The sequence below is a fragment of the Ziziphus jujuba genome, chromosome 5 (genome assembly GCF_031755915.1).
Source record: "Ziziphus jujuba cultivar Dongzao chromosome 5, ASM3175591v1".
Classification (NCBI taxonomy): Eukaryota; Viridiplantae; Streptophyta; class Magnoliopsida; order Rosales; family Rhamnaceae; genus Ziziphus; species Ziziphus jujuba.
Genome location: NC_083383.1, coordinates 6,319,323 through 6,344,358, shown reverse-complemented (window position 1 = coordinate 6,344,358; position 25,036 = coordinate 6,319,323). Strand labels below are relative to the sequence as shown.

At 35.9% G+C, this 25,036-nt stretch overlaps 4 protein-coding genes across 6 annotated transcripts; 2 read left to right on the top strand and 2 right to left on the bottom strand.

The window, feature by feature from the left end:
- Nucleotides 1-78: 78 nt before the first annotated feature.
- On the bottom strand, nt 79-4,104 carry LOC107420158 (25S rRNA (cytosine-C(5))-methyltransferase NSUN5). Of its 3 annotated transcripts, none has more exons than XM_016029050.4 (13): nt 3,816-4,104; nt 3,648-3,706; nt 3,440-3,490; nt 3,212-3,347; nt 2,847-2,932; nt 2,365-2,463; nt 2,038-2,091; nt 1,658-1,802; nt 1,409-1,470; nt 1,142-1,229; nt 822-905; nt 451-612; nt 79-356 (listed from the first exon to the last, which is right to left on the bottom strand). In XM_016029050.4, exons 1-13 carry the CDS (start codon nt 4,033-4,035, stop codon nt 130-132), a joined length of 1,473 nt encoding a protein of 490 aa, XP_015884536.1. In that variant the 5' UTR covers nt 4,036-4,104; the 3' UTR covers nt 79-129. The 3 variants fall into 3 exon arrangements, with proteins under 3 accessions (XP_015884536.1, XP_024930655.1, XP_024930654.1); XM_025074887.2 differs by having other exon boundaries at nt 3,212-3,343; nt 3,816-3,905; XM_025074886.2 differs by having other exon boundaries at nt 3,440-3,507; nt 3,816-3,900.
- Nucleotides 4,105-7,549: 3,445 nt separating this feature from the next.
- LOC107420087 (probable WRKY transcription factor 50) lies at nt 7,550-8,772 on the top strand. The gene is made up of 3 exons (XM_016028953.4): nt 7,550-7,912; nt 8,061-8,202; nt 8,390-8,772. Exons 1-3 carry the CDS (start codon nt 7,657-7,659, stop codon nt 8,511-8,513), a joined length of 522 nt encoding a protein of 173 aa, XP_015884439.1. The 5' UTR covers nt 7,550-7,656; the 3' UTR covers nt 8,514-8,772.
- Nucleotides 8,773-10,283: 1,511 nt separating this feature from the next.
- On the bottom strand, nt 10,284-14,876 carry LOC107420123 (protein PLASTID MOVEMENT IMPAIRED 1-RELATED 1). Its single transcript, XM_016029007.4, has 3 exons — nt 14,528-14,876; nt 12,001-14,387; nt 10,284-11,911 (listed from the first exon to the last, which is right to left on the bottom strand). The coding sequence occupies exons 2-3, from the start codon at nt 14,304-14,306 to the stop codon at nt 10,756-10,758; spliced, it is 3,462 nt and encodes a 1,153-aa protein (XP_015884493.3). The 5' UTR covers nt 14,307-14,387; nt 14,528-14,876; the 3' UTR covers nt 10,284-10,755.
- Nucleotides 14,877-15,016: 140 nt separating this feature from the next.
- LOC107420124 ((S)-coclaurine N-methyltransferase) lies at nt 15,017-17,542 on the top strand. The gene is made up of 8 exons (XM_016029008.4): nt 15,017-15,344; nt 15,441-15,549; nt 15,845-16,069; nt 16,227-16,326; nt 16,426-16,536; nt 16,650-16,733; nt 16,939-16,997; nt 17,191-17,542. Exons 1-8 carry the CDS (start codon nt 15,158-15,160, stop codon nt 17,381-17,383), a joined length of 1,068 nt encoding a protein of 355 aa, XP_015884494.1. The 5' UTR covers nt 15,017-15,157; the 3' UTR covers nt 17,384-17,542.
- The last annotated feature ends 7,494 nt before the right edge of the window (nt 17,543-25,036 follow it).

Sequence of the window (25,036 nt, the reverse complement as noted above, 5' to 3'; positions counted from 1 at the left end):
GTTCTTTTTTAAAGCTTATGGGCACATCAGATTCAACGCAAATAGCAATCGCACGATCTTTCATCCAGACTCGGTAGGTAAAAAAAAATAATTAGAGATTTTATTATAAATTAAAAAAGAAAAAGAAAACTACTTTACTGTCTTACATCTCTTGCGTCTCGAAGACAATCTTTTCCCCCAATTTGGCTTCACTTTTAACCAAAATTTAAACAATTTAGAAGGGGAAGGGCGAACCATAAACTGTTTCTTGGTGGCGATTACGCTGTCTTGGATAGTGTCTGAGATCTTCCGGACAAATAGAGCAATAAAGAATCCTTCTTTGTCCTCAACCGGATCGGTGCGCAGCAAATTTTCAGCTGCGAACCAATAAAATAGAAATTAGCGAGTTAGCGAAACGTGCGACAATATAGGAGATGAAGCTCTGAAAGATTGTGAAATGAAAGCACTTACAGCCATCAAAAACTGGAAGACCACGGCGTTGCCACTGGGGGAATGGAGTTTCCAAGTGAAACCCATAGGATGCAGCGAGAGGTAAAACCGATTGGACCACGTCCTCGTTCTCGATTTGGTGTACGGAGCAGGTGCTGTAGACTATCCTCTGTACTCCTGGAACTGCCAATATGAGCATGCATTTTCGTCATAACATTGAAGCATTACTATAAGAATGCTCTGTTTTGATGCGCAGAATCTTTTAACGAAGCATATTATATTTCTTTCTTTTGAATGAAGCAAAATATTTCGTATCCAATTTGAAAAACTCTCGGAAAATAGAGGACACAAACTAATAAAAGACACACACACACACACACACACAGACTTACAAGACAAAGCATGTTCTAGAGCCTTTCTCTGGAAAGCTGCAAGCTTCTTCAATCTTTCTTCATCAGCAGCATTGGCTGAATGACCTATATGTAATTTAGGAATTAGTTTAATGGAAAGGGTCATATGTAATTTAGGAATTAGTTTAATGGAAAGACACTAACTTCAAATGATAGCATGCTCATTCAGCCTCCTTAGAAAATTACCATAAGAAGTTTCTGTTACCATTCTCAAAGCCAAAATGAATTTGTGATGCATAAGCCTATCTAATAGACAAGAAGATTTACAGAGTTATTAATCAATAGTTGAATTGAAAAGTTACCTGAAGCATAAGATGGAAGCAAATGGTCTAATCTCACAGAAGCAGTCCCAGATCCAGAACATGAAGGATCTAATAGAATAGCTCGGACCTACAGATAGAATATGCTATTTTTTGTAAAAGTTGCAATCAGCTATACATTATATTATGATTAAGAAAAAGTCTTTTTTAATGATATGACACACCGACAACTAAAGGTTGAAGTCCACAGAAACTATCGACTTGCATATTAAACAATGGGAACAGATGATGCATCCAATTTTGCATTACCTTGGAATATGAAGGGTCAACTGAGCTTAATTTTAAAAAATCTCCATGCAAAACTTGTATATCTACATTCTAAGTCAAGGTTGATACACAGATTATCTTTTATAGAAAATAGACAATGAAGAGCTAAAGGGATCTGAACAATATGCTAGCTTTCCTCAGATTGTGATGTAATAACAAAGAAGGTGAAGGTGAATAAATAAGAAAAATAAGTACTGGCACATAAAGACCAGAATGTTGTCAGAAGGATACTAGAGGCACCAGAGAGTCTGATAGTATCTTTTAAACGTTTAACCCTTTCTTTATTCAGCTCACAAGCTAAAATTTTTCCCTTTCCTCTCATGATAGCGGCAAGTTGAACAGTTTTGTTCCCAGGAGCTGAACATGCATCAAGAACCTTTACAGAGAATAAAAATTTAGCATCAGGTAGACTGTTAGCATGTTAGCAAACCCCAGGCTAAGCCAATGGAATGAAGGCAAAAAGGTGAAATAATTTGCAACATATTTATGTTGCACAAATTGTTCACTTTTTTTGAAGATTCCAATTTATGGGGCCTTTTGGTATGTGACAAGTTTTTTAATTTTTTTTGAATTTTTTTATCAACATCAACTCAAGCAAGACAAGTAACTACCTCCCATCCTGGTTTGGGACTAAGGGCTGCTGCCACCATAGAACTTGCCTTGCCCTGTGCAAACAGATTGAAACAGAATAAAACTCACTGAGAAACAATGAACCAGAAGCATAATAGCTTATTCAGCAACAAAGCACCATCATACTTGTAAAAGGGGAACCTTGATGCATCAAGGTGCTTTCATTTTTATGGGTAAAAACATAGTGGTTTATTCTTACAATTGTTCTTTCAATTGTAAGGAACCATTTCGCTTATCAGAACCTGATTAAATCAGTGATTCACATTACAACAAAAACCAACTTATAAGATTTTATTCAGAACTCTTACTTGCATAAAGATACTTCCATTCATGACTAAATGATGATCATGCAAATCACTACCCGGTGGAAGAACCAATAAGTCAGGAACCAAATCATCCTTTTGCACCTATTTAACATACAAAACGAACATAAAAAAAAGTAGAATAAGAAACCACAGATATGAATAACACAAAAGCATGATAAAACATAGCATGTGTTATGTATACATAAATAACTGAAGTACATTCTAAATCATTAACCTGAATACATAAAAATAAATAAATAAATAAATAAAAAATTACAATTATTCATAAATATTTTCACAAGGAAATTACGAGTAAATTTTACTGCATCAAGTGCATGATAGAAGGCAACAATAAAGCACCAACGAGCACATCACAGCTGGTGTGGGAGGTTGCATACGCTAACACCCTCTTCTCCGCTATAATATTACTTCTAGCAAAAATTTCATCACATCCATGGGAAACACAAGAAGGTATCAGAAAGTACCATATATTGCTTTTCCAATTCAAGAACGGCGGATTCTACATCTACTTTCAGAGTATTTACACGTACATAACGCGGTTTCGAAACACCTGCATGAAAAATTAACGACACTAATTTAGAAAACATTTACATATCAGTAGCCAAAGTAAAAATGCATAACCATGAATCAAAATGATAGACTTGTAGGGTCACTTCAGAAAACTAACAAGGACCTAAACTATCATATATGGCTCCTACCATAAAGAACTTCCATGAGAGAATAAGAAAGTAAGTGAAAGAATCCCTTTCCATATAAGAGTGATACTTCTAATCAAAAGAGTGTAAAACTAACTGCAAAGACAAAAAAGGGAGACAACATGAACACACACCAGGAGTTTCATAGAGAGATACCAACTCTTGGACACTCTTCACTTGCTTCCTCTTCAAAAGGGATGCAAGAGCTGACTTCAAAGCATCTCTTCGACCCCATAGAAACTTCTCCGCATCACCAGTTGATAAAACTGCCTGCATTAAAAAATTCAATGTAAAATGGTGGGGGGGGGGGGGGGGGAAATGCCTATCATTTTACTGCTTTTTCAATTTATTAAAAAATATACCTGCCCAAAAAGAATATCGTACGTGATGACATAGATTAATTCCTCTTGCTTCTGAAACACCATACGAACTTCACAGTCAATTTGCAATGCAAGTTCATGTCAAAATTTCAAGCCAAAAAAAAAAAAAAAAAAAAAAAAAAACCTTCAAATTTTTCTTATAAATTAATTGCACATAAAAATGTGGGTAAATTTATTGTATAATATATACCTTCCATTTGCTATTAAGTACACTAGCAGCCTCTAACACCTCCTTGATAATTAAAAGATCTGAAAACGGAAAATAAATTCCAAACCCAAAATCAGAAAAAAAATAAAAAAAATCGAATTTTCAATATCAGTGATGCATAAAGTTGCAGAGTGTCGGTTGCTAACTTACGCTTGAGGGTTTGACAGACCAGAGCGAAGGTTCCCTTCTTGTTCTTTACAGAAGGACTATAGACCAGCGACTTGATAGAGCCGACGGCTTGGCGCCGAGCGTCCCCTAGCAGAACGACTCGCAAGACCTTAGCAGCTTCTCTCCTAGCAAAGTACGCAGACCGCTCGGCGTTCATACGACGCCGTTTTTCCGACTTCTCAGTGGCTCCGGACTCAGACATCGACTTCTTCTGAAGCGCCACAGCTGGCGATAGCAACAGAGAAAACACGACATTATATATGTCCCCAAAGCGACAACGTTCCGCCTAGGCGCCTTATGATTTATTGCTAACTCACGACGCGTCGTATTGAGTTAACCCGTGAACAACACGCGGAGCTCGTCTAAATGGATGTCGTTTGGTTTACAGCTGGTAAGTTTTGTACGAGTAATGTCAAAATAACACGTTCATATGACAAAGAGAACAAATTATTCAAGCTAATTAGCATTGATAAAAATATTTTGATTTTTTTACATTATTTTGTTCTTTTCTTTTAAATGTTATCTTTCTAAGGCAAACTAGATATTAGAGAAGTCATGCACTTATATAATATGAATTGTGTAATATCATGATGCAGAGTTTGATTAAATTAAAAATCTGATATCATTTACGGTATGCGGCTCTTTGTCCTCTTTTTTGGATCACATACTTTTAACCATCGATATGAACTTTTTTTTTTTTTTTTTTTGAAGTTTTCACTCATCCCATTGTGTCATACATATCATACTACATCATTAAAAAATATTAAATAGAAATATCAATTTTTTTATATTATATAAATAATATTTTATTATTAAATGGACAGAAATAAAAATCACCATTGAACAAAAATAAAAATAAAAAAATTATCAAACTTGCCTAATCATGGTTGCTTACATAGACAAGCAGAGATAAAGTTTGTGGTGGATTTAGGTTAACTTGCATATAAAAACAACAGGCTTCTAGGGAAAAGGCAGGTTGTGTTCACTATTAAATAAAGGTTGATACGACAGATGTCCACTGAAGGCATATTAATTAGGCAATCAGTGTGGATAAGTATAAATATAATGCATTAAACAAATAGGCCCAAAAAAAAAAACAAAAAAAAAAATTCAGAAAGGCAAAATCGAAAGGAATACACAATTTATCGATAAGTGGAATTTATATATGCCATATTATATTTTAAATAATTTAAAATGATTATTGTTAAAAGATTTATTTTTAAAAATTTAACAAAAAAAATAATAAAATTAAACAATCTAATAAAATTTATTACATTACTGGTAATTGTTATCCAAAACTTAAATCTAGAAGTAGACCTTCACCGTCAATCTCTAATGTTGACATTTCCCATTTGAAGTCGTGTAACGGTGGCTAAAAACATTAAAAGAATTTGAGGTCAAAGTCCCAGTTAGAGCTTAGTGGAACTTAATAGACCGACCCCGAAAACCAATAAAAATGAGCAAGGGAAATTGCACTAAAACTTCCTAAATGGTTGTATGCATACATATAAAGAGGACGTCCCTTTCAATCTTTTGGTGGTGATAACGAGTCTGCTGACCTCTGTGAGATGAGATCACAGTTCCTTTTACATTGGAGTTTTGTTGCAAACTAATTAAATTTATTTATATTTTGGAGTTTTGTGGGGCTGTTTCGAAGATACTTCTTTGAACAAAGAAACCAAACGGTCAAGGGTCTGTAATAATCTCTTAATGCGGTCATCAATGGGGATACAAATGATGAAAATTGAGAATATTGGAGTTCTTTCTGTTTTTAATTTGCTTTTCAATCTTTTTTAACTCGAAACCACACTGGAATAGAACGATATGCTTGTAGACTTAGCAGTAGAGGACTGGGTTCGGCAGAAATGATGATAAAACCTAGGAATTATCAAATTAATCTTTACCTTTTACCAAACTCCATCATGGTCATAGCTAGGCTGCTAATCCACGGTATCGAGAACCTATATCAATTTGACCTGAAAAAAAATCTTACTTGACTTCCAAGGATGAATTTTATCTTGTATATATTCTTCGCTTCAATATTATATATATATATATATATATAGACAATCAGATTTATATTAGATTTTTAATAGTAAATTTTTTTTTAATTTTTAAATTATATAAAAAATTAAAATATAAAATAATATTTATTAATTATTAGATTCTAATGAGATTTATTTAATTTTAATGTATATCTAAATTTATATAGTATTTTTTTTAGATTTTAATTTTTTTTAATGTGATCAAATGATTAGTAAAAGAAAAATTTTAATATTAAAACTATCAAATCATTGTAATTTTGCTAATCATTGTGACATCTCAATACCAATGAATTGGATGGTAATAAATATTTGTTCCCGTGATAACATTCCTAGGTGTATTTATAAGATAATTGCGGTAATATTTCCTTAGGCCATATATGTAGCCCACCCTATGCTGGCCAATCCACATCCTGCAAGAAGTTTTACATATATATATATATTGATCAATCCCCCACACAACTTATTGTAAATTCTATTGGCTGATAAAATAAAATTATATATATATAAACAGTTTGATATGATAAAAAATTAACGATAAAGAGCTATAAATATAATTATTTCAAATTATCAAATTACAAAAATTATACATGTTTAATAATTGTAAATTTTATCTTTCTTAATTTTTTTTATAAATCATTTATTATATAATTTTGCTATATATATATAAAAATTTTTATTTTTTTATTTTTTTATTTTTGAGTGAATGAAGTCGTAAATAATGGGCCCACCACACCTCTCCACGTATGGAAAGGCATAATGACAGTGAGTAACATTATATAGAAGTCAGTCCATTTTATTTGTGTAGTACATTATTTTTATAAATAAAATATTATTTACTGTTTTGGTCTTCAAAAATAAAGGATTAACATGTCAATTAGTATCATTAAGACGCCAAGCTGTTCAAATTTTAAACCAATCAACTCCATACATGTAATAAAGCGATCTTATCTTAAGGGCCATCATGATGGGACCCTTTTGAATTGGACATTCCAAACCCACAAATTATGAAAATAATATTCATACGGGTTTAATCGGTATAGACAAAAGTCTTTGCACGTAAGATTCGGTGCAGGAAAATAATATTCGATGATATGTTTTGTTGGTATGTTTTTTTTATCAAAATTTTTTTTATTAATTTTTAAATATATTTAATGATTAAAATTTAAAAATATTTTATAATATAGATAAATTGAATGATAGATAAAATTTTAAAAGGTAAAATAAATTTTATATGAATTCGTTTAAATTTTAAAAATAATTTTATATTTTAAGTTTTAAGATAATCTAAAAATTGATTAATGAGATTCTAAGTCATCAGCTAAGTCATCACCAAATTCTGACAGGAGAATTTATATATATATACATATATATATAAAATCACAAAGTTCACTTTTACACCCCAAAAAAAATAAAAAAATCGCAAAGTTCACAAGCGCATTTGACTTGTATTCTTCTGCGTTTTCGAAGGGTTGGTGACGTTGGTCTAAGCACAAGACCTGAAAGCCTTAACACAAAAGCGATGCTACTACAAGTCTTCCCTCCTAAGTCATCCCTTGGGTTGCCCCACCGTCTTCAGTTGTCCTTTGTACACACACCTTTCTGTGTCTCTCATTTTTTTTTTAATTATTTATTTATTTATTTTTTGGGCTATGTGACACTTCTACTTAGAATTACCTTTGAAGCTTCCTGTGACTGCATAGGAAGGTCCATTGAAGCCGCCCTGCGAGTCGTGGAGATTAAATTATATCTACGCTGTTGATTTTCACTTCCATATCCCGATGCTCTTAAACATATTATTATTGTTTTTCTGCCACCCATTTTTAATGTCTAATAGCAAATCAATATCAGACTCACCTGAGAATGACTTTGCTGAGGGCTCGAATTTCGAGTTAAATGAGTTTTTGATGTTTGATGACTGGCTAGGTGAAGATCCAGCATCAATGGTTTCTGGGTCTTTGACGAATCCAGTTTATCAAGCTAGTGAAGGTGATGATCCTAGTGGAGGTAGCAGCCACATTGGAGGGCATACTAGCAGTAAGCATTTTCAAACGTATAATATATATATACATATATAATTCATAGGCATATAATTATTTATACTCGTTAATTTGCTGACACTACCTTTCCCTTCTGTAATCTATTTATTAGGCTTAAGGTGTTTGGTTGTGTTTTTATTAAACAGGAGAGAATGAAGGACTGCGAGAGAAGAAGGAAACCAGAGAAAGAGTAGCCTTTAAAACAAAATCAGAGGTTGAAATACTGGAGGATGGTTTCAAATGGAGGAAGTACGGTAAAAAAATGGTGAAGAACAGCCCAAATCCAAGGTATGACACAAACTTACATAACCAATAACATCTGGGGCAGCTTTGTTGTGCAAATCAAGTGATAGTATGTATATACAATGTTATTTACCTCTAAAACCAATAGCTTTGTTCATAGAAGGAGAAATGAAAGTAATTAATTAAATCAATGGAAACTGATATAATATTGAATTTGTTTATGGGATTGCAGGAATTATTACAGGTGTTCAGTTGAAGGCTGCCCAGTGAAGAAGAGAGTTGAAAGGGATAGAGAGGATCCAAGGTACGTGATTACCACCTACGAGGGAGTCCATAACCATCAAAGCTCTTCTTGACTTCCTGAATATTAAAATGTAAAATGTTAAAGAGTTTTAACGCTTAAAATGGTAGACCACATCTTTGTCACGACTCACGAGGTGTAGTAGAGTTGACATCAGGGTTTAGCAATGTGATTCGAACATTAACACCACCATGTCATGTCCTGCTTCTCATTCTACATTCAGACAAGATTTATATGTTGAAGATTGTATGGTTATCAGATTAGTGTTTCAGAAAACTCTTTATATAATATATATATATATATATATTAGTTTTTTTGGTCACGCACTAAATTTATCGTCTACCAGTTCAAAGCAGACCAGTCTAACTTTTCAGTAAAATTGGTTAGATATATAAATTGACTTGGGTAGCTAACCCGAGCCAATTCAATTGCTAAGGTATGGTATCATACTAAGTTTTTAAGTTTTTTTTTCCCCCTTACTAAATTTTATGAGTTTGTTAACTTTAATTGTTTGTTTGTTAATGTTAGATGTGGCTAGAGTTTGCTAAGTATATCTACTAATTATAAATGTAATGAAAAAAAAAAAAAAAACCCAAAAAACTAACACAATTTCAAATTGTGTTTCATTTATTTTTTTCCATAAATTTATAGTTAATTAAATATCTAGCTATCATTAGTTAACACTAATAAACAATTAAAATAAGTTAACTAAACACAGTTTAGTAAAAAAACAAAAATAAAAACCAAATATGTCAACAAATGACACCCAAGACAATTGTTGTCCTTGTTTCCTATTTATGTGGGACATACGGGCTTTTGTTGTTAGTGAAAACCATGCAAACAATTAATTGTTTTTGAAAAACTCCAAAAGAAAATCATATTATAATTCGAGCACACTTGAAGTAATAATAATAAACAAAAAATAGTAAATATGTTATAGCAGCGACAGGAGCTTATATTGCAAACCACATAAAGAAATCGACCTCACACAAGAACCGAACTTGATTAATGATTACGACTATGTTAAAAAAACCACATCAAGCATATATTGTAAAAACCATTATTTTGAGTTTGAATCCCCATCTTCCATATATATATATATATATATATATAGAATAATTCTATTATCCGGACTGTTTGTATATAGATTAAAAAAAAAAAATTATCATTTTTTTCTTATCTATGTGAAAAAAAACGATAACGATTTTTTCAAAAATTTTTATTTTTTCACTTGGTCTACATACAAACGATCCGGATGATAGCTAGACTCTATATATGTATATGTATATATATATATATATATACAAACATAGCCATCCAGACAGCAGTAAGCGAAAGGGTTCAGAGTTCAACAACATCAAATTCGAGATATCTTTTTTTCAAGATGTAATTCGAGCATCAAGTAAATCCATTAATAAAACCATATATTTCCATTTTTTCCCCTTGAAAATATATATTACTTTAGTACAGAAAATTACAAACACGTTAATTAGGCACATAATTATAGGAAATGGACGACCTGCACGGTCCACATAAAACAAACAGCCACTTTAACGATAGAAAAATAGCAATGGTCACGATTTAACCTATATATTGAGACCAGGAAACTGCATTGATGAAAATTCAGTTAGACCCGTTACATCATAAGCTCCTTGACGTCGAGATCCTTATATATTAAAAATCCCAAGGTCTCACCTTCTTTTCACACCTGGTTGATCGCCACATAAAACTACATGAAAACAAACCAAAAAAAAAAAAAAAAAAAACACAACAACAACAATAATTCCATAGTTTATAGTGGCATCACAAATACACTAGGCCAAGATTGAGACACAATGGATGTTCACATTATAAAAGCATAAATGTTCAGACATTGCTTTTTATTAGATATCATACACATCAATAAATTAAATTTGGAGAAAACATACAAAAGAGTTTTACCATTCTCATCTACATCAAAGAACCAGCCACAGTGTATTTCTTATCAACAAAGCCTGCATAGTCTTTTCTTACTTAAAACCTTTCAGTGAACTTGGGTTGACATATAGAGCAAGGTTGTATCAAGCTGTGTACCATATTCACTATACAAACAAAATTGTATATACCAGAAGAGAGATCCATCCAAATTAACTAAAAAGTGCTAGTTTCGTGCGGCCTGATGATTTCACTTGGAAAGATGATATCAGGGTTTCCAGTATGTGAAATTATTAAATCTCTTTTGTTAGCTGCCTATTCATGAACATTAGAGGAGATGCTCCACAAGATATCATCTGACTCTGCTACTTGAGGAGATGATCTTACAATTGCCTTCGATTTTGAAAAGTGCTCGTTTCGTGAGGCCTGATGATTTCACTTGGAAAGATGATGTCAGGGTTTCGAGTATGTGGAATTGTTAAATCCCTTTTGTTATCTCCCTGTTCATGAACATTGGAGGAGATGCTCCACAAGATATCATCTGACTCTGCTACATGAGGAGATGATCTTGCAATTGCCTTTGATTTTGAAAAAACATAACTTGGGTTTTTACCCATACCACTAGAGAGCAACCAACGGGACCCAGACTGCCGTTGTGCTGTGGTACCCCAAAGCTGCCTGTTGCCAGGCACAGTATTCACACTTGCAATGTGGATCTCACTGACTTGAAACAAGGGAGTGTCTTCTTCATCTCCTTCATCAGTCTCCTCATCTTTGCTGCCACTTAGCTCCTCAGACAATGGATTATCATTTTCTTTCTCCTGGCTATGTTTCAACATCATACCATGCCCTTTTTCCATCTGAGAAACAAAGACCCTCTGCACTTGAATCAGAAGAAGCATTGGTAAACCCACTGGCTCAAAGTTTCTAAGTGGATCTCTGAGCTGCATGGTGAGAGCAACTGTAAGGTTGTTTCCCAACAATCCACACTTCTTATCACATGATTTGTGTTGGTTGACATCTTCTGTCGCCCTTCTACCAACTAAATCTAGGCACTTAGCACGATGGGCAGCAAGGATCTTTAAAACATGCTCATTGTTATGATCTTCTAGGCCAAAATTTCCAGCATCTAGCCTCAACCACTCATCCAATGTTATAGACAGATCAATTAAGCCATCATTATTGCTGCCACTGTCTCTGACAGCACATACCTGAGATCCTCCAACATCTTCTAAACTGAGAAATTGACCAAGATTAGTTCTCCTGCCTTCGGAGGTCGACATAGTCTCAATAAACTGGGGGTGTATGGAAGAAGGTGGTTTCTCCTCCGACATGCGAGACTGTATTCTTAATCCCTCAATTGAGAGGCCTTCAACCTTACCTAGAGCAAAAGGAGCAAGTTCTTCAAGAGACACAACGAACTTCATTTGTTTCTCATAACCTACTAAATCTGACCTCATGTTCTTACTATTCCAACCAGGCGAAAAATCTTCAACTCCCTTTCTCCAACCATATGAATTATGCCCCAATAAAGCCTGCCTGTAACAGAAATAAAAAATTTGCCAATTTATAACAGTCCAAGCAGATAAAGAATGACAGTTGAAAGTGTACTTAAAGTGTTCACAAACCTATCAGATGCCATCTTATCCGGGGCTGCATTCTGAGAAACCTGCTTTATTGTCTTCCCGGTAATATCCTCCAAAGGCATTAACTTATTGATCTGCATATACATTTTTTCGGCTCCAACCAATGCCAAATGTTGCAGTATCTCCATAACATTATAACCCATTTTTGCAGGTAGTACAACTGGACTAGAAACTTGAAAGACCAAGTTTCCACCATTTTTTGCATTTCTGAAAATTAGAGGATTCATAGACCGCAGAAAGCCTCCATGCTTCATCTGAACAGAAGGACCAAAGCCTTCTTCAAGTGGAGGTAGTTGGCATGGTTCTTCAGGGAGAAGCTCAATTGGACTACCAAACCCACCAGAAAAACTACGAGGAGAATTCTGAAAGTCCTTCTCATTTAAGCCCCATTCTTGCATCAATGCTTCAGTTTCCAAGTCTTCAAGAATTTTGGCATTTCTTCTCTTTAATAATTCACTTACTCTCTTGTCCTCCTCTTCAGTAGCATGAAGGATCAAAGACAAATTAGAATCCTCAGAGTAATCCATGAAACCACACTTGGGTGTGACAGTGCATGCAAAATCTGATTGCTCTTCATCTGCATCAAAATCAAAAAGGAAGTTGCCTGAAGCTAGTGCCTCTTTTTCAAACTGTCTCAAAAGACATTCTCTAGGAGACTCTGGATCACCATCAGATCTCATATCAAATGAGTCATGTTCCATCCCCAGCATGTTCAAGAACTCACTTGCCACAGATTCATCAGCATCATCCAAGCTAAGCGACCGTTTTAGTGGTTTATTTGCTTTATCATTTGATTTCATCTCTATGTGGTTTTCCTGCTCAATATATTCTTTTGTAGATACCGAAATATCCACCTCAGCAGATCCTGAAATTGACTGTCCATTAAAAGCTGGCTCCACCTCTTCCAAGGTCAAATTTTCAGTGCATATGCTATTTGTTTCATGTTTACTATTATCCATCATAACCTTAAATTCAAAATCATCAAAGCTGCCATCCTTCGAAATAAATATTGGCTCCTTGTCAACATCTATATCACAATCTTGAATGATCTCATCTGCATTGATAACCTCAATGGCAGACTCATCATTAGTACGACCAGTACATTGATTCAATGGCGATGCCAACTGTACACTTTCACAAATTTCTGTCCCTACTTCAGTAATGGTAAACTCAGTAATATCAGAATCATATTCTTCAATTCCCTCAGCAAACACAAAGTCACGATCAACCTCAGGTTTGACATGCTTCATATGTTGAGAATCTGCATCTTCTGAACAGCACAAACTTCCCTCATCAAGTTTCTGATATAGAAAAGTTATTGACTTGGAGAGCTCCAACCCTTTCCTCAGCAATATATCATGACAAAATTTCACATCAGTAGAGCTATTATGTACGCTACCAGGAATGCTTCTAACTCGCTGAATCATCTCGTTACAATTACTTGGATTTAAATCAACATCATATTCCTTGGTAGTTGACCTGCCCTGCACCATGTTTACAAGCTCGGAGAAGTTCAAATTTCCACTCATTTTAACCAACTTATCTTGCGTAACCCAAAATCCAAAACTAACATTCAAACTAGCACCTTTAGCCTTGCCTGAGAGTTTGAAGCTGGTGGTCCATTTACCACGACTCTTTTCCCCCTCTAACTCCTCCCATGTAAGTGGCAACAAGCTCGTGAGGTCGACCCACTGCTTTCCGATATCAAGCTCAGGAGCCCCAATTATAGAAGCATAGATCAAGCAAAGCTTTGAGTCATACTTCATAGAGTGGTTGGGCCCGGTTCTACTGCCATAAACAGAACATTGATGCACCAATGTTTCTTCAAATTCAACCATGCCCCGAAGAACCCTCGAAGAGCCAGTGGAGAGCACCTCATTCTTCCTCTTCCAATGCACTCGAAGACTAAAACTGTCAAAATTTGCGGGCAACCCTTCGATCGAATGGACATGAAGGCAAAAGAAACAATCCAATTTTTGATTCCCAATATGCGAGAGAGCTTTTAAGGGCTTCTTCCAACTCCATAGTGATGATAATTTCTTGTCCTTGTGCAATAATTCTTCTTTCCTAAGCAATGTTGGATTTGAAATGGACTTCGATTCTGACAAACGGATTTTCCCCGTAGATTTAGATCGAACGTCGGATGATGACGAAGATACCAAAGCCTTTGAAGGTGTTTTGTGCAGATAAAGGGCTTTACTTATTTCTTCAATGTCTCGCAACAACTGGCCACTATTCGAGTTCCCAGAACTATTTCTGTTTTCAGACTCTATCTTGCCCAACATCATCTTCGTATAAAAAACAATAATCTAGCGTAATCAACCAAATTCATGTCCCGATATGTTCAGCGACTCGTTTGAATCTCAACACTTGAAACAAAATAGAAGACGGAGAACAAAATAATAAGATTTTTTATTTTTTTCAATTGAAAGAAGTAAAACATAAATAAGTATTAAAGCGCGTAGAAGAAGATCACATAGAGAAAATGACCAATTCTTTCAACACTAACCTGGGCTTGTAATCTTCTTCTTCGGTTCAGTCTATCGATTCCATGAACTCTTAAAAGAAACACAAGAGAGAAATAATATATCGCCCAGAGGAATGATTCTGTCGGGTTTCCAATTATTTTCCCGGGAATCGCGTAATTTTCTCGGGAAAAAAAAAATTACACAATAACTATTTTGTCCCGCGTGTGTAGAAAAGTGGTAGTAGGTGAGTACTCTCGCAAGACTTCATTTGCGGCTACTTTACGGGGTTCTGATCTTCATGCAGTCGGGTCCACGCCATTTTTGGTAGGATCGAGCTTCATATCCGTCGATCACAACGCGATAATACCAAAAAAAAAAAAAAAAGAAAAAAAAGAAGAAGAAAACCGCTGACTCAATCTGGTCAAAGCCCAAAGAAAATGGGCCAAAAAGTGACGAAGCCCAAAAAGGGTGTCTCTCAGGGCTGGCAACGAGACCGTACACCGCCGATCCGATGGTAGGGAAAAGACGAAAATGGCATATATTGGGATCTGGGTGAGTGAGGATTGAATTTGAATCCTGTGGCTGATATAAACTGATAAGGCGACTGTGTGTGTCGGAGACGAAGAAGAGCTAGCAAAAAAAGGTCAAAAGGGCTACCTGAAAAATCTGAAATGGAAGCGATACTTCAGGTGCCGTATGGGGCAACAGTGAAGCTGGCATTGAGTTCGTTGGAGCGAAACCTTCTACCAGACGCCGTGATAAGGAGGCTCACTCGCTTGCTCTTAGCCGCTCGTCTTCGCTCCGGCTATAAGCCTTCCTCTGACCTCCAGTTCTCCCAACTCCTTCGATTCGTACACTGTAAATATTCATTTTCCCCTCTCCCCCTCTATTTAAGTACGGTTTCGTCTTCGTTGCTAAATTTGGAATTTTTGTTTTATGTCTCCTCTTTCGTAGCTCTGAAAGAATTGCCGATAGCCGTAGAGACTGATCAGCCAAAAGCTCAGCATTATGAATTGCCAACATCTTTTTTCAAGCTGGTGCTCGGGAAGAATCTCAAGTACAGGTGTTACTTTGGTACTTTGATTTTTTTTTTCTTTTTTTTGGATTAAATTGCAACTTTCAATTTAATTTAAGTAAACGCATTTGGGATTTTCAGTTTTAAGTTATACCCAGTGAAGGATAAGCAGTGGACTATGAAGCTATAATAGTATAAACATATGATTTTAGTATGGAAGACTAATATAATATCGTTTTTTGGCGATGCTGATGACTTTAGAATAACTTTAGTAAGTCCAAGCTTATGTTTTCATTTTTTTTTATAAAATTATTATTATTATTATTATTATGAGTTGGTGCAGTTGCTGTTACTTTGAGGAAAAGTCGAGCACCTTAGAGGATGCTGAGAAAGCAATGATGGAGCTTTACTGTGAGAGGGCCCAGATAAAAGATGGTCAAACCATTCTGGATATTGGATGTGGATGGGGATCGCTGTCTTTGTACATTGCACAGAAGTATAGGAACTGCAGGGTCACTGGGGTTTGCAATTCAACAACACAGAAAGCTTTTATAGATGAGCAGTGTAGGTAATGCTTTTATCTGTATCTACAAAATGACATCTAGATTACTATGAGATATTAATCTAGTTTAATGGCAATGAGTATCCATTTATATTTCTATTAGTGCTTAGTTGCGTTCACGAATGACCCCAATAAAAAATACTTCGTTCTTGCTTCGTTTTAGGGATCTTAAACTACAGAATGTGGAGATTATTGTCGCAGATATTAGCACATTTGAAATGGAAGCGACCTATGACCGACTAATTTCCATTGAAATGTTTGAGGTAAAACAGTTTATGCTATGCCATGAGTATAATTTTTTATTTATTTTTATTTTTAATATTGTTGTCTTCATTAAGGAATTGGGTTTTGTCGTCTGATAGCATATGAAGAACTATAAAGATCTTCTCAAGAAGATATCAGGATGGATGAAGCAGGATAGTCTCCTATTTGTTCATCATTTCTGCCATAAAGCATTTGCTTACCACTTTGAGGTACACCTTTTTATTTTTGTATATGGCTCTTCATTAACTTAACATGGAAAATGTATTAAAAAAATCTTGCACCTTTAAGAAAATGATACTTTTTGGGCCTTTGTCTAATGTAGGATGTAAGTGAGGAGGACTGGATCACTAGGTACTTCTTCACTGGAGGTACAATGCCTTCAGCAAATCTCCTGCTTTATTTCCAGGTGAGCTTTTACTCTCCAATCTCGGAGTTTCAATATTCAGTTCCATTTAATTGTGGGACGAAGTGAATTGGCTCCTAGATCTAACAGTTTTAGACTTTTGTGAAATATATCCTAGATCACCATAATCGTACCAAACTCGAGATAAAATTTGGGGCTTTAGTTTGACTCATTCTTTGCGGTCATTCTGGTGAACATGTTTGTGCAGGATGATGTTTCCGTTGTTAACCATTGGCTTGTGAATGGAAAGCATTATGCACAAACAAGGTATGGATAAACTCCTCCGTTACTTTTATTAAGGTAGCATTTATTTATAGAGTCGGGAACTTCATTTCTCCAGTAAAAAAAAAATATATATATATATATATACTGAAACATCCTGCTCTACTGTTACTAATTAGGTCATCCAATTAAGTCCACAATTATTTTATAAAGAATCTAAAAACCATTTGTGTTGCAGTGAGGAGTGGCTCAAAAGAATGGACCAAAGCTTATCTTCTATAAAACCAATTATGGAGTCTACTTATGGCAAGGATTCAGCAGTGAAGTGGACAGTCTACTGGAGAACTTTCTTTATTGCTGTTGCAGAACTGTTTGGTTACAACAATGGGGAAGAGTGGATGGTTGCTCATTTCCTATTCAAAAAGAAATGAAACATGGAAAACTTCATTTCAATCCGAGGCAATGTCAATATTGACTGTTAAAAAATGAATTACAGCCCGTCTTTGTTGTGGAGGGGAGCTGCTAGCATTGGAAACTACATGACTACTGGTTTTTATAATTTATCTTCAATGAATCTATTCTTTACTATACTATAAAATTGTTCTAACAAATAAATGGAAATGAATGGGCTTCCACCTTATTTTTTTTGGTTTGGCTGTCCATCCGGAGAGTAGGATTGCAGCCAGTCCAGAACAAGGGAAGTGAGGTCTATCTTGTGAAAGAAAAAGCAGAGCAACATGTTGAGAACAACTTTATTAACGCTATGTTCGGATTGAAGGATGGAAAGGAAAAGAAGGATAAATTTAATGAGGAAAGGAAAGGAAAAGAAAGGAAAAAAATATTTATAATAATTATTTGTTAAGGAAAAGTACAAAATAATTAATGTAGTTTATGTTTTTTTTTTCTTTTTTCTTTTTTTACTACAAAAATATCCTCTCTCTCTATATATATATATATATAAAATATCTTAATCATTAGTTTTTCATTAACAGAGATAATATTATCAAATTAACAAAAAACAAAAAAATATTAAGTAATAAGCTGAATCATAGATTTGGGGCTTTAGTTTGTGATACGAACCTAGGACGACCTGCTCCTAAACCCGTATTATATTAGCCCGGATCTTTAATTAAGTTCAAGTTCTAATGGAATGGACCTCAACCCCTAACCAACCTGTGGTTAGAAACCTTGGTATAATGTAGACGCTACAATAGGGGATGGAAAATCTATTGATAAGTCAAGCTAAAACAACCAATTCTCTAATGGTGTTTTAGGTGTTCTCAAAGAACAATGAGATAATTAATCTCACAAGTATTTTCTCAATCAAATCAAAGTTTTTATTCATATTGAAAAATAAGCCTTTAAATAGGCTAAGTTTACAAAGAAAAAAACCCTAAAAAATTAATTCAAAACCGGACTCCTATAGGAATTAGGAAACTTGACCGAATTGTAATATGTCATAAACTAAGTTTCCTAAACTAAATTTGATTAATTAATTCCTTTATTTTGAATTAGGAATTAATTAATTTACAATGGAAATAATAAAATAAAAACCTTCCTAAAGTTATTCATCCAGAAAATAAATAAATAAAAACCTAAAAGTAATGGTAGTTTCCTAAAACAAAAAGTAAAAACAAATTAGGAAACTAAAAATGCTAGCTTTTTTATCAAGTTGAATTTGATCAATCTTTGACCTCTTTGAGCTTCAAATCAGCTTCTAGATGCTTTTTAGGATGCCAAATAAGCTGAATATGAAGTCCCACACGTTGCCCATGCTTGGAAAAATAAGAAAATGCTAATACAGTAAAATACAATAAAGCCAGCAAGCAATACAGCAAATTCGGCCAAATTGTTGATGCTGTCCGTACAAGCCCTTTTTGATTGTATTTGAGGCTGCTTTAACTTGATTCCATGACCTCTTAGGCATATGTATTGAACCCATAAATCATTGGAACCATTTCATGCTTCTCGGACTCCAAAAATGTACCAAAACCGTCACCCGGGTCCGTATCGGTTTCCACCACTTGGATGCTTAGAATAGGCTTTGTATCTTCAAGTATGGACAAGCTCTGTTGAGATTGATTACCCCCTGTATAAATACTCCCAGGTTGTCCTTAAATCTCATAATTTGAGCTCTTGTGATTGGCCTAGTCTTCATCCGTGTCGAGTCAGCACCCCAGCGGGTTATCGGTTGAGCGGCCTCGGGCGGAATCACATCATTCCCCTCCTCTTGAAAAGGAGTTGTCCTCAAATCAAGATCATCACCTGCAGCAAAAGGAGTTAAATCAGCAACATTAAATGCAGCACTCATGTTATACTCACCCGGTAAATCAAGCTTGTAGGCATTCTTGTTATTCGGCTCCAAAACTTGAAAAAGTCCATCCATAGGCGGCATTAGCTTTGACTTTCTTTGTTTAGGAAACCTTTCCTTTCGTAAGTGCAACCAAACCAATTCTCCTGGGTCAAACACTATTACAACAAAATCTAGAAATACATGCTCATTATGGTAAAAATTACACTTTTTAACGTTAGCAAACAATATTTCCCAAATTTTCAAATTGCTACTAAGTAAAGCTCTCAACAATGCAGATAAAGTTCTATGCAATAAAGACATCTTTAAATAAGTATCTTTAAAATTCATGGTCAGCAATGATTTCTTATTCATAATTACTTTATTAACATCACCAAAGCTAAGATAAAAATTTATATTTTTCCTTTCTTGTCTTCCTTTTCCTTTCTCACTCACGGCCATCTCACCTTCCTCACTCTCGGCTTTTGCACCGAATTTCTCACTCTTGGTTTTATTAAAATTTTTCCACACAACCTGAGTATTAGAAGACTTACCTTGGACAGCAAGCTCACCTTTTCCCTCTTGATTGGATGGTAGTCCACTTGGAATTTCATTTGGGAAGACATCTCCAAATTCCTTCAAAAAAGAAATCATTGAACTTGGCAATTCAAGTTTTTCAAAGTTAGTTTGATCACTAAAATAATTTTCCTTATAAATCATGACCAGCAAAGGTTTCTTACACTCAATAACCTTATTAATATCCCCTAAACTCAAATAAAAGTTGCTACTTGACCTTTCTTTTCTTTCTTTTTCTTTTTCCCCCTTGGATTGGCGCAAACCTTCGGATTTCCCTTCCTTCTCCAAGCTCTCGGGTTTGCCACTTTCTTTCCCCTTTCTTTCAGTTTTTCCTTGATCTTTCCACTCAATATGAGTCTTAGAAACCTTACCTTGATCAACAACCTCAATATTACCTCCTTGAAAGGATGGTGAAGCGGTCGGTGCCATACTTGCTTTTTCCTTGAGCTTTTCGGCTTCTCTCCTTTGTTGCATTTGTAATTGGTCTTTGTAAACCTCTTTAGGAGATAATGGTTCCAGCTTGACCTTCTTCCCTTTAAACCTGAAAACAATACTATTTTCTTGACCAAAATGAGTAGCATCTTTATCAAATTGCCATGGTCTACCTAATAGTATATGTCCAGCAATCATGGGTACAATATCACATAAAACTACATCCTCATATCTACCTATATTAAATTTTACTTTGGCTTGTTTGTTTACTTTCATCTCACCACTATCATTAACCCATTGTAATCTATAAGGTTCTGGATGATTAATAGTTATTAAGCCTAATTTATCAACTACAATGTTACTAATTACATTTGTACAACTTTCACTATCAATAATCATACTACAAATCTTACCTTGAATTTCACATCGGGTGTGGAAGATGTTCTCTCTTTGAATTTCATCCTCATCTTTGTATGCAGCAAGTACTCTCCTAGAAAGCAAGTTTAATTCAGCATTGGATGCTTGCAAGGTTTCGGGTTCATCCTCCAAGTCCTCCTCCTCTTGCTTGGCTTCATCCTCACTTTCTTGACTTTCCGATTCTAGCTCGTCATTGCCCTTTAACACCATGATTCTTCTATTCGGGCATTGGCTAGCAATGTGTCCTCCTCCCTGGCACTTAAAACACACAACATCATGAGTTCTAAAAGGTTTAGGATCTAATTTTACCTCATTCTTTGGTGCTTGGACAGATTTGGTTCTAGTCTCTTTCCTTGGCCAGTTTGAACTTTCTTCTTTGACTTTCGGCTTTGGCTTGCTTTCATAGATGGGATTGTTCCTCCAGCCACTTAAATTGGACCTTCCACTGTTGGAAACACCTCCAAACCATGACCTTACACCCCTCCTCTTGAATTGATGCTCTAATTTAATAGCCACATGCAACATCTCCTCCAATTCCACATATTGTTGCAATTCTAGTTGATTGGCTATTTCACGATTCAAACCACCAAGAAACCTTGCCATGGTTGCTTCTCTATCTTCATTCAAGTTCAGTCTCATCATAAGCATCTCCATCTGCTTGTAATAATCCTCCACGGATCCATGTCCTTGAGATAAAGATTGAAGTCTTTGATGCAGCAACCTATGATAGTGTGATGGTACGAATCGCTTCTGCATGGCTCCTTTCATTTGTCGCCATGTAGAAATCAAGTCATCACCATGTCAGGACCCGTCCAAAATTCCTTCCTCGGAACCCTAGACAGCCCTGATCCCAGGGAAACCCTACCGAACTCTCCAACGGAAAATCCAGTAGAGCCTCCCCTAAGGGATTTACTTACCACAATTTACCTGCACTGAAAACACACTTCTAAAAACATCCCCTTATTCCTCCCACATTACTACAAATTGATTCCACAAATTACAGCACTCCAAAATAAATACAGTAATCGAGTGCAAAATAAATACAACAAGAGTGAAGAAATATTACAACTGCAATAAAAGAAGAACAGGGTACTTCACGAACTAAAACAGTGAGGAAGGTCGAGTCCGCTCCGAATGAACAACGACAACCTGGTACCTAGAGGAACGGAATTTAAGAGTGTGAGATGCTAATCATCTCAGTGAGTGACCCTATCTACTATACAATACAATATCACAGTAATAAGTAGATAAATAATAATAAATTGGAAATAATAATTTTTCTCAAAACCCTTACAATTCTCTCAGTTGGAAAAGTTCCCCTTTTAAACCTTTTCACAAAACCCTTGTTCGTAATCCCCAAAAACCAAGACATCAATTAATTCACTAAATATCAAATAGAATATAATAATTCACGCATCCGACAATTTTAATTTAAAGAAAATTAATTTATTGAATAATTAAGTAAAGAGAAAATTAAACCAATTTAAGAACCCCAATCAAATAAATACCAGAACAGTAATAATTATATTTTTAATTCCAATACAGTTTCAAAACAGTTTATTTTTAAAACACAGTTCTGAAAATCATTTGATGCACCCACTATATACCAAGGTACCGCCAGACAGGAGGTTATAGAGAGAAACCAGCATACGGTCGCGTGGCGTCCCACTGCGCCGCTGCTAACCAGGTGTCCCGGCCAAAGGGGGTGGCCTACCCTCATCCGATGGCAACCACAGGACAACCTTATCATATCAACCGCGCGCTACTCACACCCACCTGCACGCTAATCACATCACCTGCGCGCTAATCACACCCACCTGCGCACTAATCACAACCGTGTGCACACTAACCATATCACATATAAACAGAACACCAGTACGTGCACGGTGCATCTAAAAATCATAAAATTCACAATTTAAATTTTATAACAAATTCCACATTTTTCATAAACATAGCGGGCATAGTCCATCCGCTTGAACCCGGGAATTATCCGTAATTTCTTTATAATCAATACCATAAATTCCATGATTTTCAAATCCACCAACTCCCAAATCCATCAATTCAAATATCCACATTTTCCCAATAGCATAAATAATTCTCGAAATATAATAATTAAATCTCATAATATTCCATGGGCATATTTTATAAAAATTGAAATCACCAACATAACCAATATTTTCTTTGAAATATTTGAAAATCAAATCGTGCCCATTTTACTATTAAAACCACACCAATTTCAAAATCCTCAAATCCATAAAATAATTTCACATGGCATAAATTTGTAGAATGCACATTTCCTTAAATCCAATAAATTCATAAATAATTCCACAATAAATCCAATAAATATTTGGCACATAGAAATTAAATTCCAAATATTTAAATTGCACATAATATATTCACCAAATAAATTCCCAAAATTAATTTGAAGGTGGGTCACTCACCTGGAGCACGCAATTAACCCACGATCTACTACGGGATCAATTCTATGACTCACCGGTGCTCCTAGAACAAAATTCACAGACAGTCAAATAAATTAATATTTTATTCGGGTAAATAATACCCGGTACCCGGGGGCTTAAACGCAAACGATACCTAGAATTTATGAGTTATATACCGAATTGAAACTCGAGTGATGCTGATCATAGATTCGGTCTCAATTTCCAAGGATCGTACCCGACGGGGTCGGAATTTCGCCGGGAAGCTTTTCGGATTTCGGCTCCGCAATTCTCCCAAACCGTCGCGAATTGGCGGAAACGGAAGCCGGATTCGGGTTCAGGAGGTCGAACACAGCGGACTGGAGCTGGCCGGAAAACTGGGTACTCACCGGAACAGTATTTTCCGGCGAGCCGCCGCGGTCACCGGCAACCGTCGCCGGCGGCGGCGCGTGCGGTGGCCGTTGGTCGTGAAATTTTGCAGACTTGTAGATCTCGAGTGGAGGTCGGACGGCGGAGAAATCACCGTTTGAAGATTTCCGGCCCCTCACCGGAAAACGCTCCGATCCCGGCGCGTCGGTGGTCCGATGGCCGTGATTTTTGGTGGGTCGGCCGGACTTGAGGAGGGGATCAAGGCTAGCTGGCGCGTGTGGCCGGAAAATGGCCGGAACAGTGTCGATTCGCGGTGGCCGGCGGTGGAGGGGAAAAACTCGCCGCCGAACTTCGGACGTCCGATCCGGGCGCGTCCGGCGGCCGTTCGCCGTGAAATTTGGAGGTTTTGCCGGAAATGAGGTGGGCAATCTGGCTGGCCGGCGCGTGTACAGTAACTCGGCCGGAAAGTTTGAAAATTACCGGCGGCCGGCGACTCTCTCTCTTTCTCTCTCCTCTCTCTCTTTCTCTCTCTTCCCAAATGATTTTCAGAACTGTGTTTTAAAAATAAACTGTTTTGAAACTGTATTGGAATTAAAAATATAATTATTACTTTTCTGGTATTTATTTGATTGGGGTTCTTAAATTGGTTTAATTTTCTCTTTACTTAATTATTCAATAAATTAATTTTCTTTAAATTAAAATTGTCGGATGCGTGAATTATTATATTCTATTTGATATTTAGTGAATTAATTGATGTCTTGGTTTTTGGGGATTACGAACAAGGGTTTTGTGAAAAGGTTTAAAAGGGGAACTTTTCCAACTGAGAGAATTGTAAGGGTTTTGAGAAAAATTATTATTTCCAATTTATTATTATTTATCTACTTATTACCGTGATATTGTATTGTATAGTAGATAGGGTCACTCACTGAGATGATTAGCATCTCACACTCTTAAATTCCGTTCCTCTAGGTACCAGGTTGTCGTTGTTCATTCGGAGCGGACTCGACCTTCCTCACTGTTTTAGTTCGTGAAGTACCCTGTTCTTCTTTTATTGCAGTTGTAATATTTCTTCACTCTTGTTGTATTTATTTTGCACTCAATTACTGTATTTATTTTGGAGTGCTGTAATTTGTGGAATCAATCTGTAGTAATGTGGGAGGAATAAGGGGATGTTTTTAGAAGTGTGTTTTCAGTGCAGGTAAATTGTGGTAAGTAAATCCCTTAGGGGAGGCTCTGCCGGATTTTCCGTTGGAGAGTTCGGTAGGGTTTCCCTGGGATCAGGGCTGTCTAGGGTTCCGGGGAAGGAATTCTGGACGGGTCCTGACAGTTGGTATCAGAGCCAGGTTTTAGTATTCCTAAGGGACTGTGCATTGTTGTGCATCCTATCCGTGTCTAATCTCTCGTTTTACCCGTGTGAAAGCGTTCTTTCTGTTTGTCTCGAAGTAAATTCATTGCCCGAGTTTGAATAACTCTAATCTTTGAGGGTGTCAATTAGGATCATCTAGCCTAACGGGAAATTCCTATGGCCTAGTCGATGGTCGAGGATGCCTTTTCTTTTTGAAGGT

Bases quoted from the DNA above. Each gene is read 5' to 3' on its own strand.
- LOC107420087 (XM_016028953.4), top strand. From the start codon at position 7,657: ATGCTCTTAAACATATTATTATTGTTTTTCTGCCACCCATTTTTAATG. The intron at 7,913-8,060 runs GTAAGCATTTTC...TTTATTAAACAG, and splicing joins CATTGGAGGGCATACTAGCA to GAGAGAATGAAGGACTGCGA. The intron at 8,203-8,389 runs GTATGACACAAA...ATGGGATTGCAG, and splicing joins AAGAACAGCCCAAATCCAAG to GAATTATTACAGGTGTTCAG.
- LOC107420124 (XM_016029008.4), top strand. From the start codon at position 15,158: ATGGAAGCGATACTTCAGGTGCCGTATGGGGCAACAGTGAAGCTGGCA. The intron at 15,550-15,844 runs GTGTTACTTTGG...GAGTTGGTGCAG, and splicing joins GGGAAGAATCTCAAGTACAG to TTGCTGTTACTTTGAGGAAA. The intron at 16,070-16,226 runs GTAATGCTTTTA...GCTTCGTTTTAG, and splicing joins TTTATAGATGAGCAGTGTAG to GGATCTTAAACTACAGAATG.
- LOC107420123 (XM_016029007.4), bottom strand. From the start codon at position 14,306: ATGATGTTGGGCAAGATAGAGTCTGAAAACAGAAATAGTTCTGGGAAC. The intron at 11,912-12,000 runs GTTTGTGAACAC...TTTCTGTTACAG, and splicing joins GATAAGATGGCATCTGATAG to GCAGGCTTTATTGGGGCATA.
- LOC107420158 (XM_016029050.4), bottom strand. From the start codon at position 4,035: ATGTCTGAGTCCGGAGCCACTGAGAAGTCGGAAAAACGGCGTCGTATG. The intron at 3,348-3,439 runs GTATATTTTTTA...TTTTTAATGCAG, and splicing joins ACGATATTCTTTTTGGGCAG to GCAGTTTTATCAACTGGTGA. The intron at 2,092-2,364 runs GTAAGAGTTCTG...CTGTTTGCACAG, and splicing joins ATGGAAGTATCTTTATGCAA to GGCAAGGCAAGTTCTATGGT.